At 40.4% G+C, this 20,255-nt stretch overlaps 1 protein-coding gene across 1 annotated transcript in view; it reads left to right on the top strand.

Moving 5' to 3' along the window:
• LOC139409704 (collagen, type XXVII, alpha 1a) overlaps positions 1–20,255 on the top strand; it is a 272,027-nt gene that overhangs the window by 136,671 nt on the left and 115,101 nt on the right. The window contains exons 23-28 of the mRNA XM_071155105.1: positions 1,621–1,674; positions 1,985–2,029; positions 2,144–2,197; positions 5,180–5,233; positions 9,906–9,959; positions 10,672–10,725. Of these exons, the coding sequence (XP_071011206.1) occupies positions 1,621–1,674; positions 1,985–2,029; positions 2,144–2,197; positions 5,180–5,233; positions 9,906–9,959; positions 10,672–10,725 (315 nt within the window). The remainder of the gene's footprint in view (positions 1–1,620; positions 1,675–1,984; positions 2,030–2,143; positions 2,198–5,179; positions 5,234–9,905; positions 9,960–10,671; positions 10,726–20,255) is intronic.

Genomic DNA, 20,255 nt, shown 5'->3' with positions numbered 1-20,255 from the left:
GAGTCACAAACATTAAGGCCATGAATGAGCGAGTCACTCAGCTTTATGTAGGTGCCGGGCTATATGACTGTGCCATCAACTTGTTAATATATAACGATATTTTGGAGGTTAATTCATTTTTACAGAAAACAAAAGTGAGCGATTGTAATCTGAATAAAAGCCAAAATAATATTTGTAAAGGCCAAAACATTTATTTCTGTTTTTAGGGGGAGAGAAACGCTGGGCCAATTGTGCGCCGCCCTATGGGACTCCCAATCACAGTCGGATGTGATACATAATAATAACAATTTTTGTTGTATTATTTGTTTGTCTTTTCTGGTGGATTAAACTTAAATTGCAACCAATCACGGCCGGTTGTGATACAGCCAACCTAACTAAGAAATACATTTGACGATATAATTCTCCCTAACCTCCTCCTAGGTCTATTGTCCAGCTACCTGCTGGTAGCCATAATGGTGCTGTAGAACGTGTGTTTTGAAAGAGTATTTTCCAGTAAGCAACTAGTAATTCGTTATGGATCCATAACTAAATAAACATCGGCATTTTGAAAGAGTATTTGTATCATTATTGTATTAACAAAAGCATAAAGATGCCATTATTAGATACATTGTATTAGTTTGAACGTGCAGACTGGCACTTAGAACATTTCCCTAGTCAGCGCCATTATTAATACAATGCCCCTTAGTGTTGCTCTGTGCTACTCAGTGTGGTGGGGTAGGGCCAGTTTGCTATTTAGAATAATTTATTTCTGTTTTTAGAGGGAGAGAAACCAAAAACCTACAGTCATCTCATGGGTCTCCCAGTAGAGGCCAGCACAGGTATTGCACCAGCATCTGTAGAAACACAGCTTGCACTGCTATGCAGTGTCTTAGACCGTTGCACCACTCAGGCACTGTACAGCATGGCTTGTCGGGAGTGGGCCACACAACTACAGTAAGAGCAAAATAATAAAACCTTTAGCGTAACAACAGTTTTAGTAAGTAATACTGAAGTCGTGCACAAGTATCAGTTTCTATTTAGGTTTATTGTCACCCATTCATTGTCAGTTAGACACAGTAGGACCCATAAGCATAATCAGTGCTCTAACTCCCCCTTGCGCTGGGCTGAAGCCATGAAGTGGTGACACAGGGTGCCGTACTAAACCACAAATTGCCTCTAAGCATGTTCGCAAAACTTTTAGTGGAGCAACCACTGTATGCCTTTTACCAAATCATGTCAAATCAATTGAATGTACTACAGGTGGACTCCAATCAAGTTTTAGAAACATCTCAAGGATGATCAATGGAAACAGGATGCACCTGAGCTCAATTTCAAGTCTCATAGCAAAGGGTCTGAATACTTATGTCAATAAGTTATTTCTGTTTTTTATTTGTAATACATTTGCAAACATTTCTAAAAACCTGTTTTCACTTTGCCATTATGGGATATTGTTTGTAGATTGATGAGGAAAAAATTATTTAATCAATTTTTGAATAAGGCTGTAACATAACAAAATGTGGAAAAAGTCAAGGGGTCTGAATACTTTCCAAATGCACTGTATGTGACCTGCTGGGAGTGTTACCACTAGACCACAGGCTCTGCACATTGAGTGGTCAACGGTGGGCTATGTGTTTTGTTCAGGGTAGAGTCGGCATGAAGGGCTTCCCTGGGAAGATTGGAACGGATGGAGTGAAGGTGAGGACAGCTGTGGATTACCTCACATACTTGACCTTTTCATACATTGATGCTGACATTTTACTCTTCTAATCACACACACGCAGTGAACAGAAACTATGTCTATGAGAAGTTGGCGATTTATTTATGCTGATACAAATTTAGAAGAGTAAAATGTTGCCTTTTATATCTTCCTCCAGTAATTATTACATTCAATATGCTGTATGGAATATAAAATACATTAGACTGTTCAGCATATTGGCTATCGATTTTGGGTATTCTTCCTTGTAGGTACAGTAAAAAATAAGTAACATGCTATTTGTTCTCCTAGGGAGAGCTTGGTATCACCGGGAAGGTTGGAGGCATGGGTGAAAGGGTAAGAGTTTTCGCAAATATCTAGTGTTATGGCCACTGGTTGTTTTATTATTAACACAATAATACTAATGTTAATATGAACTCCCTTTCCGGCTCTGTTTGTGTTGTTTCACAGGGCCTGGTTGGCTTTATTGGGCCTGTTGGAGAGACTGGATTGGCAGGGGAGAAGGTAAGACACCCCCATCTCTCAACTGTTATTGGGTGTTTATTTTGGGTGTACATGTGTGTGCCTACCTGCATAGGGGTGTATGTCTGTGATCACCATGGTGTATTTGAGTGTCTGAGTTCCAATATCTGACCGTTATCTGATTGTCCTGGATGTGGGTGCCCTATAAACAGAAAATCAAAAAAAGATGTGGATTCAACGTACAATTGTAAGGGAACCGGCTTCAATAGGATTGTGAGTTTGCTGTACTTTGTTGATCAAATGTTGCGCAAACTCACAATCCTATAGAAGGCTTGACTGACAACATGAAAAGGATGAGTGGTTATCGACATGGCCAGAAGGAATGTTTTGTAATGATTCTGAACGGTCTTATAGCTAGCAACAATGACAAGAAGCTGTCAAGTGGGGAATCGTAAGGGGCTCGTTTCTGCTAGTTTTATATTGTTATTGATACCATCTCTTGTTTTGAGGTGTTTTGACTGATGTCATGTCTATGCTAATATGGCTAAAATTTGCTAACTAGCAAACCAACAACTGTGCTCATTGTGCAAATGTATTTATGTTTTCAATAAACCTTTTGGAGACAAAATATAGTTAACATTTTGCCAACTATCTAAGCCAACCCTTCTGTTTTGTTCCATAGTTGTGCATGCGTCAGTTTTGTTGTTAAACAACCAACCGGTCTATTGCAGCTGGTTGCCCTACAACTGTATGTTGAATCAACCTCAATGCCATTGTATTAAACAAACACACAATCCTATTGCAGCTGGTTGCCCTACTAGTGATGTTACATTTGATACAGGAGCTCCAAGTTATGCATCGGAACTGATAAGAATTTTACTTCGAAGCAGTGTGCTGACGCTTGTATCATTTTATCAGAAGCACGTGATCGATTCCCAAAGCTTAGTTTTGTAGAACAATCACCAGATTGCTTTGGTTTCGGGTAGAAGACAAAAAGGCTATCCTGTGTGTGTGACGTCATCTATAATAATTTTGCTGTTCTAAATTATTTTGACTAACAGGTGCCATTTAGTGTGTTGATCAAAGCCTTGAGTAATGAACCTATTTGAAACAATTGGCTCGACATGTTCAAGCTTCGTTGCCCCATCACTATGCCTTACAATTGTATGTTGATTCAAATCTCAATGCTAGCTTGCAAAATTATGTGTAATTCCTATTTGAGACTACCTAAATCATATAAACTGGAACATTCATCTCAGTAACGGGTGCAAAAAGTCAAACTACTAACAGGTTGGATTAGTTTAGATTTTTTATTTATACTGCACAAAAATATAAACTCAACATGCAAGCATTTTCAAAGATTTTACTGAGTTACAGTTCATATAAGGAAATCAGTCAATTGAAATCAATTCATTAGGACCTAATCTATGGATTTCACATGACTAGGAATACAGATATGCATATTTTGGTCACAGATACAGTACCTTAAAAGGTAGGGGCATGGATCAGAAAACCAGTCAATATCTGTTGTGACCAACATTTGCCTCATGCAGTGCGACACATGTCCTTCACAGAGAATTGATCAGGCTGTTGATTGTGGCCTGTGGAATGTTGTCCCACTCCTCTTCAATGGCTGTGCATAGTTGCTGGATATTAGCGGGAACTGGAATACGCTGTCCTACTCATCAATCCAGAGCATCCCAAACATGCTAATTGGGTGTCATGTCTGGTGAGTATGCAAGCCATGGAAGAACTGGGACATATTCAGATTTCAAGAATTGTGTACAGATCTTTGTGACATTTGACAGTGCATGCTGAAACATGAGTTGATGGCAGCGCATGAATGTCACAGCAATGTGCCTAAGGAGCTCAACTTGCCATCGATTAAAATGCTATTTTATTCATTGTCCGGAGCTTATACATGCCCATACCATAACCCCACCGCCACCATGGGAAACTCTGGTCACAACACATTCTCTAAAATGACGCTGGAGGCGGCTTAAGGTAGAGAAATAAATTGATCAAATTATCTGACAACAGCTCTGGTGAACATTCCTGCAGTCAGCATGCCAATTGCAGATTCCCTTAAAAGTTGAGACATTTGTGTCATTGTGTTGTGTGACAAAACTGCACATTTTAGAGTTGCCTTGTATTGTCCCCAGCACAATGTGCACCTGTGTAATGATCATGCTTTTTAATCAGCTTCTTGACATGCCATCATCTTGGATTATCTTGGCAAAGGAGAAATGGTCACTAACAAGGATGTAAATAAAAACTAGAGAGAAATATGCTGTCACTTTCTGACCTTAGTTCCTTTGTTATGTCTTTGTTTTAGTATGGTCAGGGCGTGAGTTGGGTGGGTTGCCTATGTTCTTTTTTCTATAATTTGGGATTTTCTGTGTTCGGCCTGGTATGGTTCTCAATCGGAGGCAGCTGTCAATCGTTGTCGCTGATTGAGAATCATACTTAGGTAGCCTGGTTTCACTTTTGAGTTGTGGGTGTTTATTTTTCCGTTTCAGTGTTTGCACCATTCGGGACTGTTTCGGTTTTAATTTTGATTATCTTGTTCTTTTGTATTTTGTATTCATTAAATCATTATGGATACATACCACGCTGCATATTGGTCCGATCCTTGCTACTTCTCATCAGAAGAAGAGGACGAGAATTGTTACATACACTTTTTGTGCATATAGAACATTTCTTGGATCTTTTATTTCAGCTCATGAAACATGGGACCAACGCTTTACATGTTGCGTTTATATTTTTGTTCAGTGGATGTTGTGTAGCATATGATTAATCAACCAATACAGTACATGCAAAAACACAGGTATTGAAACCTACAATAGAACATGCTGGGAAATATGATGATGATGGGTGTGGTTTTGAGTGGTTTTGAGAAAACATATATTTGTAATTTTACTAAACTTCTTGTCCTTCTGAAGTCCACACAACTCAAAGAATAAAGCTGATTAAGCAATGGTTAAGTTGGCGTGTTTACAGTGTATGATTGTGTGTGTTTTCTAGGGGGATCGAGGGGAGATGGGCCTGCCGGGACCTCCTGGAGAAAAGGGATCAATGGTAAGATAGAGATGTGAGGAGCTTGTGAGGAGCCAGAGATTTTTGAGAGTCCAAGTGAGGGGGTACGAGGGGTGGGGCCCTCATAAAAGTGAAGTTGAAAGTCAGTCCTCTAAGATTGTTTATGTAATTCCCATGGGAATAGATGGTCCTATTGAGAACATACATGTACGTACGTACGCACACGCACGCACTCTCTCACACATACACACACAAGATGTGTGTAAATGTCTAGCTGACAAAGTAACCTGGCCAGTTCAGAACTGCCTTTATTGATGATCTCACATGAGTCTCTGAGGCAGCTGAATACTGTTGAGTGTGCACGTCTGTCTGAACCGCAGCCAACAGCTATGTTACACACACACACACACACACACACACACACACACACACACACACACACACACACACTGTAACAGAAAACTGTAACAGAAAACCGTAATTTCTAGGGATATTTTGGGTATTATAAACAGTAGAATACTCTGAAACGTTTTACAGTGGCATAGTGTAAATTATGGTGCACTGTGGGAAAATGTTGTGGGTGGGGAAATAAATTGCTGTATTTCCAATGATTAATTGGAACGCCGACTGCGATTCAGGCCTAATCACCCAACATCTGTGGCCAACCTCACTAATGCTTGTGTAGCTGAATGGAAGCAAGTCCTGGCAGCAATGTGGAAAGCCTTCTAAGAAGAGTGAAGGCTGTTATAGCAGTAAAGGGGGCACCAACTCCATGCCCATGATTTTGGAATGAGATGTTCGAAGAGCAGTTGTCCATATACTTTTGGTCATGTAGTGTAAGAGCGTCTGCTAAATGACTAAAATGTGAATACAACTTCAGACACTTAACCTTTTGTTTGGTCTTCTTTCACGTTTTACAACTTTATTTAATTCCCATACCTGTTTCAGACATGCATGACAAGTTAAGACAGGATAGACAGCAGACGATTTTCAAGTCCTTTCCTACACACTCTTATCCCTGTCAGTCCTTAAAGAGAGAGCCCTTGCAAGGTTATGATGGTTTATGGGAAATTAATTGGTGCCTGACTTTATATAGGATGATATGTATGACCAGTCTGAGTGGATAATATGAATGGAAGTCAGCCATCAATCATATTGAAACAGTTTCCGGGTTACCTGCTGATTGCAAAGGGAATCCTTTGGGGCTTGACTCGTGCATGAATATGAGGAGACTCTGTCAGCTGCACTAGAGCCTCTGAAAACAAAAATTGAAAAAAAATAGCAGTATAAAAGGAAAAACCTGACCAGCACGTTGTCTCTGTCTCTCTCTCTCTCTGTCTCTCTCTCTCTGTCACATGTTCACCACAGTGCGTTAATCACATTAATGTGATGAGGGACTCATGTAGCCAGCCACCACCATTACTTTTCATATTCACTCTCACTGTGTGAATCCCCACCCATTTCCTACCCTCAATGACTGCTTGCCAATTGGCACCATAGTCTCTACATGCACTACTGTTGACCAGAGCAAGGTCATATGCTATAGGTTGCCATTTGGGACACATTCAATAAACCTTAACACCCTTCCTAGCATAACTGGGAGGAATAGTTTGCCATGAGTTTTAAAGTATAGTGGCAAGAAAAAGTACGTGAACCCTTTGGAGTTTGGAGTTACCTGGATTCCTGCATAAATTTGGCATAAAATTTGATCTGATCTTCATCTAAGTCACAACAATAGACAAACTAAGTGTGCTTAAATTAATAACACACAAATTATTGTAAATGTCTTGTCTATATTGAATACATAATTTGAACATTCACAGTGTAGGTTGTAAAAAGTATGTGAATCCCTAGGACATTGACTTCTCCAAAAGCTAATTGGAGTTTGGAGTCAACTAACCTGGAGTCGAATCAATGAGACGAGATTGGAAAATTTGGTTAGAGCTGCCCTGCCCCATAAAAAACACTCACAAAATTTGAGTTTGCTATTCACGAGAAGCATTGCCTGATGTTAACCATGCCTCGAACAAAAGAGATCTCAGAAGACCTCAAATTAAGAATTGTTGCCTTGCATAAAGCTGGAAAGGGTGACAAACGTATCTCTAAAAGTCAGTCCATGGTAAGATAAATTGTTTATGAATGGAGAAATTATAGCACTGTTGCTACTCTTCCTAGGAGTGGCCGTCCTGCAAAGATGACAGCAACAGCACAGTGCAGAACGCTCATTGAGGTTAACAAGAATCCTAGAATGTCAGCTAAAGAATTATAGAAATCTCTGAAACATGCTAACATCTCTGTTGATGAGTCTACAATACACAAAACACTAAACAAGAATGGTGGTCATGGGAAGACACCATGGAAGAAGCCACTGCTGTCCAGAAAAAACATTGCTGAATATCTGAAGTTTGCAAAAGAGCACCTGGATGTTCCGCTGCGCTACTGGCAAAATATTCTGTGGACAGATGAAACTAAAATTGAGGTTTTTTGGAAGGAACACACAACACTATGTGTGGAGAAAAAAGGCACAGCAGACCAACATCAAAACCTCATCCCAACTGTAAACTGTGGTGAAGGGAGCATCATGGTTTGAGGCCTGGACATCTTGCTATCATCAACTGAAAAATGTATTCCCAAGTTTATCAAGACATTTTACAGAAGAATGTAAGGATATCTGTTCACCAATTGAAGTTCAACAGAAGTTGGGTGATGCAATAGGACAACAACCCAAACTACAGAAGTAAATCAACAACAGAATGGCTTGAACAGAAAAAAAATGTACCTTCTGGAGTGGCCCAGTCAGTCCTGACCTCAATCCGATTGAGATGCTGTGGCATGACCTCGAGAGCGGTTCACACCAGACATCCCAAGAATATTGCTGAACTGAAACAGTTTTGTAAAGAGGAATGGTCCAAAATTACTCCTGACCATTGTGCAGGACTAATCTGCAACTACAGAAAACATTTGGTTGAGGTTATTGCTGCCGACGGAAGGTCAACCTGTTATTAAATCCAAGGGTTCACATACTTTTTCCAACCTGCACTGTGAATGTTTACTCGGGGTGTTCAATAAATAAATGAAAAATTATAATTGTTTGTGTGTTATTAGTGTTTGTCTATGGTTGTGACTTAGATGAAGATCAGATCAAATTTGATGAACAATTTATGCAGAAATCCAGATATTTCTAAAGGGTTCACATACGGTGCCTTGCGAAAGTATTCGGCCCCCTTGAACTTTGCGACCTTTTGCCACATTTCAGGCTTCAAACATAAAGATATAAAACTGTATTTTTTGTGAAGAATCAACAACAAGTGGGACACAATCATGAAGTGGAACGACATTTATTGGATATTTCAAACTTTTTTAACAAATCAAAAACTGAAAAATTGGGCGTGCAAAATTATTCAGCCCCTTTACTTTCAGTGCAGCAAACTCTCTCCAGAAGTTCAGTGAGGATCTCTGAATGATCCAATGTTGACCTAAATGACTAATGATGATAAATACAATCCACCTGTGTGTAATCAAGTCTCCGTATAAATGCACCTGCACTGTGATAGTCTCAGAGGTCCGTTAAAAGCGCAGAGAGCATCATGAAGAACAAGGAACACACCAGGCAGGTCCGAGATACTGTTGTGAAGAAGTTTAAAGCCGGATTTGGATACAAAAATATTTCCCAAGCTTTAAACATCCCAAGGAGCACTGTGCAAGTGATAATATTGAAATGGATACCACGAAAAAAGGGGTAAAATAAAAAATCAATCAATCAGTCACTGGAATGTCACGTTGTAAAGTTCTATGGTACTAAATCCAAATCAAATACATGTTTATTTGTCACATGTGCCAAATACAGTGGTTGAAAAAGTACCCAAATGTCATACTTGAGTAAAAGTAAAGATACCTTAATAGAAAATGAATCAAGAAAGTGAGTCATCCAGTTAAATACTACTTGAGTAAAAGTCTAAAAGTATTTGGTTTTAAACATACTTCAGTACCCTAAATGTAAATTTTTAAATATACTTAAGTATCGAAAGTAAAAGTGTAAATAATGTCAAAGTCCTTATATTAAGCAAACCAGACGAGACCATTTTCTTTTATTTTTTATATATTTACGGATAGCCAGGAGCATAATAATAAGTGCGTGAATTGGACTTTCAGTCCTGCTAAGCTTTCAAAATGTAATTTGTACTTTTGGGTGTAAGGGAAAATTTATTTATTTAGGAATGTAGTAAAGTAAAAGTTGTCAAATATATAAATAGTCAAGTACGGACACCCCCAAAAACAACTTAAGTAGTACTTCAAAGTATTTTTAATGAAGTACTTTACACCACTGGCCGAATTTCACCTTACCGCGAAATGCTTACTTACAAGCCCGTACTTCACAATACATTAGAACATAAGCTTCCTCAGGTTCAGAGCCGTCAGCAATAATCACAGTAAATTGTGTTTATGAATGCTTACATTACAATAAACACACACACATCATAAGGTACACAGTAAATCCTGTGTCCTTCCAATTGGAAGTTTAACTATCTTTCTGCTCTTATTCTGATAGCTTGTTCCGCTGTTACAACTCGTATTAAGAATGGGTGATATGTTAAACTGTACTACTGTACTACTGTGATACAATGCTATTGTTCTTAAACAGCAGTGTCCCGTGTTGTCATCATGTCGTTGGGTAGTTTATTAATCACTCAGTGTGTCGTTGCTCTCTAAACAGGGTCACCAAGGGACACTAGGTGAAAGTGGGCCATCTGGGGAACCTGGAAGACCGGTATGTTACCATCCATTCATTCACTCACATGATATATTGAATTAGCTATGGTCTTAGCATAGCTTACTTCACATAATATTAGCTCTAGGCTAATATTTGCAGGGATGAGCTGTGTCACGAGATCTAATGTTAAACATTTGTTTGATCCATTATGATCACAAATATAAATGAATAGAATATGACTTTACCGTATGTCTTTAATGACATTTGACCCTGTTTGCTACAGTAGCTACTATATTACAAGAACTGTAACATGCTACAGCAACTCTACAGCAAGTCTACAGCCTGTGTTGTTGAAGGGTTCTGAGGCTTATAGGACCTGGCTTCCCGCTGCCGGATTACCCTCCTGTCAGTCAAAACTCCAACACCTCCAACCAATTAGACGTACCCCCTGACCCTGTGATGTATTTTGCCCTGGCCCTGTGCCGCCTCGCCTGGCTCACACAGTGCAGGGGTCCAGGAGAGAGCTCTAGAGGAGGCGGGGGGCCGCAGAGGCACCAAAACAAACATAAACACAGGGCCACAGAGGAGCAAGATTCCTGACCCAGCTCTTTAATTGGGATGAGTGACATCTAACAACAAACCCCAGAGTGTGTTCCTGAGGTCAGACTGCACCCCCAGGGTGGGCAAAAAGGGGCTATGTGGTTATTCTAAACCTTTGTTTTATATCTACCTCTCTCTTTCTCTCCCTCACCTTCCTTTTGTTGTACAGGGCCCCCCTGGATCTCGTGGGCCAATTGGTACCAGAGGACCCAAAGGCAGATGGGTATGAGATGGAATATTTCCTCACTTACTGTATGTTTCACACTCTTGCCCTTTTGTGACTGTGTAGAGAAGTAGCTACTAGCTAGTATCTGAATTTGATCACCCTGTTGAAGGAGAATTATCCTGCAATGAAGGACATGTTAAACTTGTAGTATATTTGAAGTTTGAAAAAGCTTCTTCTGAATTTTGACATTTCAGACTTGATTTCCCTTAATTCAATTTTCCCTTAATTTAAAAGCCCACATAATAACAACTCTTCAGCCTTTGGAGTAGGTGAGGTGCTTACAGTTTGTCTAGTCAAGTCAGTTCGTTTCAATTCACAAGCCTGTGAGCATGTATGCATTTGTGCTAGTTAATGCATGGCTGTACGAGCTTACACATTGTGTGAGCGTGCACATGTGTGTGTATGGATTTATCTTCACAGATTCTGTTCTAAACATGTGTCCACACGCGCGCTCATGTGTGTGGTGCTGTAGTCTTTATCGATATGTTGAGGTGGAGGAAAACGTTTAGCTGTGTAATAAAATGATATGGAACTGCTTCTACACATTCTCGGGGTCAGAGGGACTGATAACCAATCAAATAAAATGTATTTAAGGCCAGATAGCCACTCATTCAGATGTCGAGACAGCAGGTGAGAAAGAGAGACCCTAGCATTTGTCATCTTCGTTGGAAGTCAAAGCTCACCAGCAGCTATTATTTGTTGCCAATAAAAATATAACAATGAACAGTTAAAATGGGGTTCAGTGCAGCTAAATTGCATTTCTGAAAAATGGACTTGGCTGTTCCTGGTTATAGTCACAAGTAGTGGTCCTGGAGGATGATGGACACATTTTGTGAATTAGAGGGACAGGCGATGTTCTAACTTTAACCCCCCAGGGAGTGGTAACTAGGGGTCCACGAAGAGAACAACAAGATGTACCTTTCCACTGTTTACACCAATAATAAGAGGTAAATGGGTTGATCTGTCAATCAGCTGCCTCATGGGGTCAAAAGGGATCATAAAGAAGAAGAGATCATGAATGACAATGATTATGGAGGTCATGAAGAGGAAGATGTTTATCGTGATGATGGAGAAAACGGTGAACAAGTAGGTTCATCCTTAAAATGATGACAGAGACATACACTCTCTTCTACCCAAGTAGCCAGACGCCGCTCTGTTCTGGTGGAAGTGTCGCTGCCGTGTCGGCTCTCCACAGCCTACTGGCAGGCAGTCTGCAGTGATCCCTCCCGAAGGGTTCTCCCCCTTCCCTGGAGAATAGAGCTAGGATGCTGGATCCAGATGTTTGAGTCCATTCTCTCCATTGCAGCCATTATTATGAGCCATTCTCCCCTCAGCAGCCTCCACTGATCCGAAGGTACCTGTGCAATCGTCCTCTGTTCTGTCTCCCTCTCCATTGACTTCAACCTCGGGTTCAAATCCTCAGAGCTCCCACCCTCATCAGACCGTGAGGCTGTCTGAGACTCCCGTTCATCATCCACAATGGACACTACAACTGGCTCGGGTCCATCAGGCCCTACCGCCCTTCCGTCCTCAAGGGGTTTGCGAAACCTTTTTCCACACCATTACACAACCACCACCAGCCTGTACCGTTGACACCAGGCAGGATGTGTCCATGGACTCATGATACTTATGCCAAATCCTGAATCTGCCATCAACATGATGTAACAGGAACCGGGATTCGTCGGACCAGGCAATATTTTTACATTTAATTGTCCAGTGTTGGTAATCGTGTGCCCGCTGGAGCCACCTATTTACCTTATAGGCACAATAATGCACATTCCTCATGGTTGCTGTTTAACCTATGGGCTCACCCAAGCAATTATCGCCTTTCTCTATCTCAACCAATGGACGTCATTGTAGAATTTGTTCTTAACTGACTTGCATAGTTAAATAAAGGTTAAATAAAACATTTATAAAAAAAGTACATCCTCTGGAGCCATCACATCATCTGGCTCTGAGGATCTTCCCTCGGGGATGAGACCTTCCTCCAAACTACTGTATTTAATGAAATATCATATTGCATTCAGTCTCTGTTGTCCATTCAGTTAATCCTGTACTAGATTTAAATACTAATGCGAGCTGCTTCCCCTGCCCATCAATCTGCCTGCTGCTCTGGGACTGACCTGGCTGGCGGGCTGTCTCTCAGACCTGCATGTACCCTCAAAAAGGATCCATCCTTGAAATAGTAGTTTATTTGTCACATGCGCCGAGTACAACAAGTGTAGCCCTTACCGTGAAATACTTACTTACAAGCCCGTAACCAACAATGCATTTTTAAGAAAATAGTTAAGAAAATATTTACTAAATAAACTAAAGTAAAAAACTAATGTAAAAAAGTAACAGAATAACATAACAATAATGAGGCTATATACAGGGCTACCGGTACCGAGTCAATGTGCCAGGGTACATGTTAGTCGAGGTAATTTGTAAAAGTGACTATGCATAGATAATAGACAATGAGTAGCAGCAGTGTAAAAACAAAGGGGGGGGGGGTCAATGTAGATAGTCCGGGTTGCCATTTGATTAATTGTTCAGCAGCCTTATGGCTTGGGGGTGAAGCTGTAAAGGAGTCTTTTGAACCTAGACTTGGCGCTCCGGTACCGCTTGCCGTGTGGTAGCAGAGAGAACAGTCAATGACTTGGGTGACTGGAGTCTGTGAGAATATACTCTTTTTATTTGCATTTTCTTTCACAGTTAAAATAAACAATGTTTGAAATACAGTACATGTATTTTTGTACATTCGATATAACATGGGAACATGAATTTTAAATGAGGTAGGAATGTGTTAGCCCTTTCAAAAATATAAAATACTTAAGTAATACTTTCAAAGCATACATTAGAAAAAAAGACAAAATGAAACATGGCAAGTCTTCAAAACGAATAGAACAATTATAATAGTAAGACGGGCTACTATTAAACACTCAAAGGTAGATCAATTAAATACAAAAGATTAGGTAGGCATCTCTACATAGGTAAAGAAAGGTTGTCACATTCGGTAGAATTTGTCAGAATAATATTTTATCTTCTCCAATTAACTTGTGTAAGACATCTTTAATCCACACAAAATGAGAAGGAGGGGTGGGCGACTTCCACAGAAGTAAAATCAACCTTCTTGCCAACAAACTCAAAGGCTATAAAGTCAGATGTGTATTTTGGTAATGTTATAAATAATAATGTTATGGCAGTAGGCGGAAAGGACACTTGTAGTACTTTAGATATGGTATCAAAGATGGCAGACTAATAGTTATGTAGAGAAGATCCGGACCAAAACATATGTATTAATGAAGCAGGGGCTTGCCGACACCTGTCACAAACAGAATCGAAATCAGGATAGACCTTTAGAAAGCCTGAGTTTAGTCCAGTGAGTGCGGTGTAGGATTTTTGCGGAAGTTGGCAGCCCAATAATAGAACTGGAAATTAGGTAGGGCCATGCCCCCTAAGGGTTTAGGCCTTTGTGGGAACACCTTGCGGATCCTTGGGTTTGTTTTATTCCAGATGAAGTGTGAGATAATCCCATCGAGTTTGCATAAAAAACCCATTTAGGAATAAAAATAGGTATACATTGAAAAGGGTAGGACAATTTAGGAAGGGTATGCATTTTAACCTAATTATTTTGAGCAGCTAATGATAGTGGGAGTAGTGACCACCGTTCAAATTCTTTCTCCAACATAGTAAGTAGAGGAGTAAAATTTACCTTAAAAAGATTATCAAATTCATCTGTGACATGTACCCCCAAGTATGTACATTTGTTGAGAACTACTCTGAAAGTCAATGTGTGTAGTCGGTATTTACGAGCTGCCACATTTAGAGGGAAAAGCTTGCTCTTATTCAGATTTAACTTGTAACCAGAGACTAGGCCAAATGCATTAAGAACACAATGGGTAAGGATACATCAGGGTTTGAGATATAGAGAAGCAGGTCATCAGCATAAAGTGAGAACCTCTGTTTGATGTCGCCTCTGAACACTCCCGTTATATGTAGGTAGGATCTAAATGCAATTGCAAGGGGCTCGTTGGTGATGGCAAAAAGTAAGGGAGACATTTGACACCCCTGTCTAGTGCCTCTGAAGAGAGGGAAATAGGCTAAGTGGGTGTTTGTTCGGTCTGACAGATGCAAGTGGAGAAATGAACTTGATTCAAGCAATGGAATTTTTGCCAAGGCCACATTCTTCTAAGGTATGAAAAAGGTAGCCCCACTCCACTCTATCAAAAGCCTTCTCAGCATCTAGGAGATTAGAATCTCTGGGAGCTTTGAGAGAGAGGAATTATACATAACATTAAAGAGTTGTCTGATATTTGAAAAATAATGTATATTTTTTTATAGAACCTGTCTGGTCAGAGGAAATAACAGGTGGTAAGACCGACTCCAAACGCATAGCTAATAGTTTAGCCAAGAGCTTAACATCCACATTGAGCAGTGAGATTGGGCGATAGGACCTACAGAAGAGAGGGTCTTTTATTCCTTTTCAATATCAATGAAATGGATCCCTGTGTTTAGGATAAAGGGAGAGAGACTGATTTAATAAACATATTAATCAAGAGACTATCCAGAAACTACTTATAAAATTATATTGGGTACCCATCTGGTCCAGGACTTTTACCACCTTGCATTGCCTCTGAAATCTCTTCCATGGTGATAGGTTCCTCCAATTGAAGCTTGGAGACTGAATCAATTGTTGGGACAGTTAAAGTATAACAAAATGTATGAAGAGCAGAGGGGTCAGCAGAGGTGTATAAAGATGCATAGAAGTCCTTAAACTGGTTATTTATTAGCGGGGGATCTATTGTTGCACCTGTAGGTGTTTGAATTTGACAAATTTGTTGAGCAGAGGAAGACTGGCAAAGTTGATGAGAAAGCAATTTACTTGCCGCGTCACCATACTCATAGTTAGTATGTCTCGACTTAACCTGTTGCGACGACCAAACCCGGATCCGGGATTCTATTTATAGACCTAAGCTCATTACCATAACGCAACGTTAACTATTCATGAAAATCGCAAATGAAATGAAATAAATATGCTATCTCTCAAGCTTAGCCTTTTGTTAACAACACTGTCATCTCAGATTTTCAAAATATGCTTTTCAACCATAGGAAAACAATCATTTGTGTAACAGTAGCTAGCTAGCGTAGCATTTAGCGTTAGCATTAGCGTGCAACTATCACAAAAACAAGTAAAGCCTTCAAATAAAATAACTTACCTTTGAAGAACTTCTGATGTTTTCAATGAGGAGACTCTCAGTTAGATAGCAGATGCTCAGTTTTTCCAAAAAGATTCTTTGTGTATTAAAAATAGCTCCGTTTTGTACATCACATTTGGCTACCAAAAAAAAAAAAAAAAAAAAAAAAAAAAAAACGAAAATTCAGCCCTCAAAACGCGAACTTTTTTCCAAATTAACTCCATAATATCGACTGAAACATGGCAAACGTGGTTTAGAATCAATCCTCAAGGTGTTTTTCCACATATCTCTTCAATGATATATCCTTCGTGGAAGCCTGGTTTCTCCTTGCTCTCAAATGGAAAAATAATTGCACCTGGCTTTACGCTCCAATTTCGACGCAGGGACACCAGGCGGACACTTGGAAAATGTAGTCTCTTATGGTCAATCTTCCAATGATATGCCTACAAATACGTCACAATGCTGCTAAAACCTTGGGGGAACGTGAAAGTGTAGGCTCATTCCTTGCGCAATCACAGCCATATAAGGAGACAATGGAAAACAGAGCTTCAGAGATTCTGCTCATTTCCTGGTTGACGTATCATCTTGGTTTCGCCTGTAGAATGAGTTCTGGGGCACTTACAGACAATATCTTTGCAGATTCTGAAACTTCAGAGTGTTTTCTTTCAAAAACTGTCAAGAATATGCATAGTCGAGCATCTTTTCGTGACAAAATATCGCGCTTAAAACTGGAACGTTTTTTATCCAAAAATAAAATAGCGCCCCTAGAGATCAAAGAGGTTAAGCAGCAGTTCCTCAATTTGTCCTGTTGACAAGGTATTGAATTCAGCTTGTGAAGAGAGTCGGTCCCTGTACACATTTGGGGATGGTGAGGTATCATAAGTACTGTCTAACTGTAAAAAATGAGTTGTCAGTTATATTTTTCCATTCAAAACTAGTGTATGAAATTATTTGACCTCTAATGTAGGCCTTAAAAGTCTCCCACAGAACAGATGCTGAAACATCGGGGGTGTCGTTAGTAGCTATAAAAACGTCAATCTGAGCAGTCAAAGTTAACAAAACTTTCATCAGACAGCAAGCGCATATTAAAAAGCCAAGGTACGCGAGGCTCAGTCCCACCACCAACTGATAGTGCTAAAGTCAGAGGGGCGTGATCAGATATGACAATCAAATTGTATGAGCGTACAAAGGAAAGAAGTCTGTTGTCTAAGAAGAAGTAGTCAATGCAGGTATAAGTGTTATGGACATGGGTGAAAAATGTATATTTCTTAGAAAACGTTGCTTTGCATATTCTGCTGACCAAGGCAACCGAACTGTGGCAGGAGCAGAGAATGCTATTCTTTAAAAGTGCCTTCCTCACCATCTTAAATAAGCATGCCCCTCTTATAAAATATAGAACTAGGAATATATATAGTCCTTGGTTCACTCCAGACCTGTCTGCTCTTGACCAGCACAAAAACATCCTGTGGCGTTCTGCATTAGCATCGAATAGCCCCAGTGATATGCAACTTTTCGGGGAAGTAAGGAACAAATATACACAGGCAGTTAGAAAAGCTAAGGCAAGCTTTTTCAAAGAGAAATTTGCATCCTGTAGTACTAAAAAGTTTCTGGGACACTATAAAATCCATGGAGAATAAGTGCACATCCCACTGCTCTGAGGCTAGGAAACACTGTCACCACCGATAAATCCACTTATTCAATTTCAATAAGCATTTCTCTACGGCTGGCCATACTTTCCACATGGCTACCCCTACCCCGGTCAACTGCCCGGCACCTTCCAGCAACCCGCCAAAGCCCCCACCATTTCGACTTTACCCAAATCCAGATAGCTGATGTTCTGAAAGAGCTGCAAAATCTGGACCCCTACAAATCAGCCGGGCTAGACAGTCTGGACCCTCTCTTTCTAAAGTATCTGCCGAAATTGTTGCAGTCGCTATTACTAGCCTGTTCAACCTCTCTTTCGTATCGTCTGAGGTTCCCAAAGATTGGAAAGCTGCCGTGGTCATCCCCCTCTTCAAAGGGGGTGACACTCTAGACCCAAACTGCTACAGACCTATATCTATCCTACCCTGTCTTTCTAAGGTCTTCGAAAGCCAAGTTACCAAACAGATTACTGACCATTTAGAATCCCACCATACCTTCTCCGCTATGCAATCTGGTTTCAGAGCTGGTCATGGGTGCACCTCAGCCACGCTCAAGGTTCTAAATGACATCATAACCGCCATCGATAAGAGACATTACTGTGCAGCCGCATTCATCGACCTGGCCAAGGCTTTCGACTCAGTCAATCACAACATTCTTATTGGCAGACTCGACAGCCTTGATTTCTCAAATGATTGCCTCGCCTGGTTTACCAACTACTTCTCTGATAGAGTTCAGTGTGTCAAATCGGAGGGCCTGTTGTCCAGACCTCTGACAGTCTCTGTGGGAGTGCCACAGGGTTCAATTCTCGGGCCGACTCTCTTTTCTGTATACATCAATGATGTTGCTCTTGCTGCTGGTGATTTTCTGATCCACCTCTACGCAGTTGACACCATTCTGTATACTTCTGGCCCCTCCTTGGACACTGTGTTAACTAACCTCCAGACGAGCTTCAATGCCATACAACTCTCCTTCCGTGGCCTCCAACTGCTCTTAAAAGCAAGTAAAACTAAATGCATGCGATCACTGCCCGCACCTGCTCGCCCGTCCAGCATCACTACTCTGGACTGCTCTGACTTAGACTACATGGACAACTACAAACGCCTGGGTGTCTGGTTAGACTGTAAACTCTCCTTCCAGACTCACAATAAGCATCTCCAATACATAATTAAATCTAGAATTGGCTTCTTATATCGCAACAAAGCATCCTTCACTCATGCTGCCAAACATACCCTCGTAAAACTGACCATCCTACCGATCCTAGACTTCGGTGATGTCATCTATAAAATAGCCTACAACACTCTACTCAACAAACTGGATGCAGTCTATCACAGTGCCATCCGTTTTGTCACCAAAGCCCCATAAACTACCCACCATTGCGACCTGTACGCTCTCGTTGGCTGGCCCTCGCTTCATACTCGTCGCCAAACCCACTGGCTACAGGTTATCTACAAGTCCCTGCTAGGTAAAGCCCCGCCTTATCTCAGCTCACTGGTCACCATAGCAGCACCCACTCGTAGCACGCGCTCCAGCAGGTATATCTCACTGGTCACCCCCAATGCCAATTCCTCCTTTGGTTGTCTTTCCTTCCAGTTCTCTGCTGCTAATGACTGGAACGAATTGCAAAAATCTCTGAAGCTGGAAACTCACATCTCCTTCACTAGCTTTAAGCACCAGCTGTCAGAGCAGCTTACAGATCACTGCACCTGTACATAACCCATCTGTAAACAGCCCATCTACCTACCTCATCCCCATACTGGTATCTATTTATTTATTTTGCTCCTTTGCACCCCAGTATGTCTACCTGCACATTCATCTTCTGCCGATCTACCATTCCAGTGTTTAATTGCTATATTGTAATTACTTCGCCACCATGGCCTATTTATTTCCTTAACTTACCTCATTTGCACTCACTATATATAGACTTTTTGTTTTATTTTGTTCTACTGTATTATTGACTGTATGTTTTGTTTATTCCACGTGTAACTCTGTTTTTGTATGTGTCGAATTGCTATGCTTTATCTTGGCCAGGTCGCAGTTGCAAATGACAACTTGTTCTCAACTAGCCTACCTGGTTAAATAAAGGTGAATAAAAATAATATATATATATATATATATATATATATATATATATATATATATATATATATGCCTGCCTCTCCAGTTGGTAAAACGTTCAGGAAAATCTAAGGCATTGCTGCGGTCTACATACTACGTATGTCAACAATACTTAGTAAGGCGTAATTAATTAAACAATACATTAAACTGATTAAATCACCTGGGTTTGTGAGCAATCTTTCTAATCATTAGGACATATAAACACCTTAATCGGCATTCCAGCGGTGTATTTGATCTGTGCATGTGCTAGCACACTTAGCGTGAGTGAAGTGAGTTCAGAACAACTGAATGTATGCATTTTAGAGGTCATTTTCACATACAAACTTTTTATGTCCAAACTTCGAATCAAATATGCTTACCAAAAATAACATGGTCGCTGTGTTGGAACGTTTATTTTGATTGGTGATTTTCTGCATTGCCATCAGGTAGCCTGATTTCAGATGTGTCCATGTAAACACGATTATTAGGGAAATCGTTCTTCTTGCAAAGCAAGTAAACGTTTTAATCAAACTATTATATTAATCTGATTATCCACATTAATCACATTATTGTGTGAATGTAACGGTACTCAATGTAGCATAGGCCTACGGT

Source organism: Oncorhynchus clarkii, chromosome 5 (genome assembly GCF_045791955.1).
Source record: "Oncorhynchus clarkii lewisi isolate Uvic-CL-2024 chromosome 5, UVic_Ocla_1.0, whole genome shotgun sequence".
In the NCBI taxonomy this organism is placed as follows: domain Eukaryota; kingdom Metazoa; phylum Chordata; class Actinopteri; order Salmoniformes; family Salmonidae; genus Oncorhynchus; species Oncorhynchus clarkii.
The sequence above is the reverse complement of the archived record's forward strand: the minus strand, read 5'-3'. Positions and strand labels throughout refer to the sequence as shown.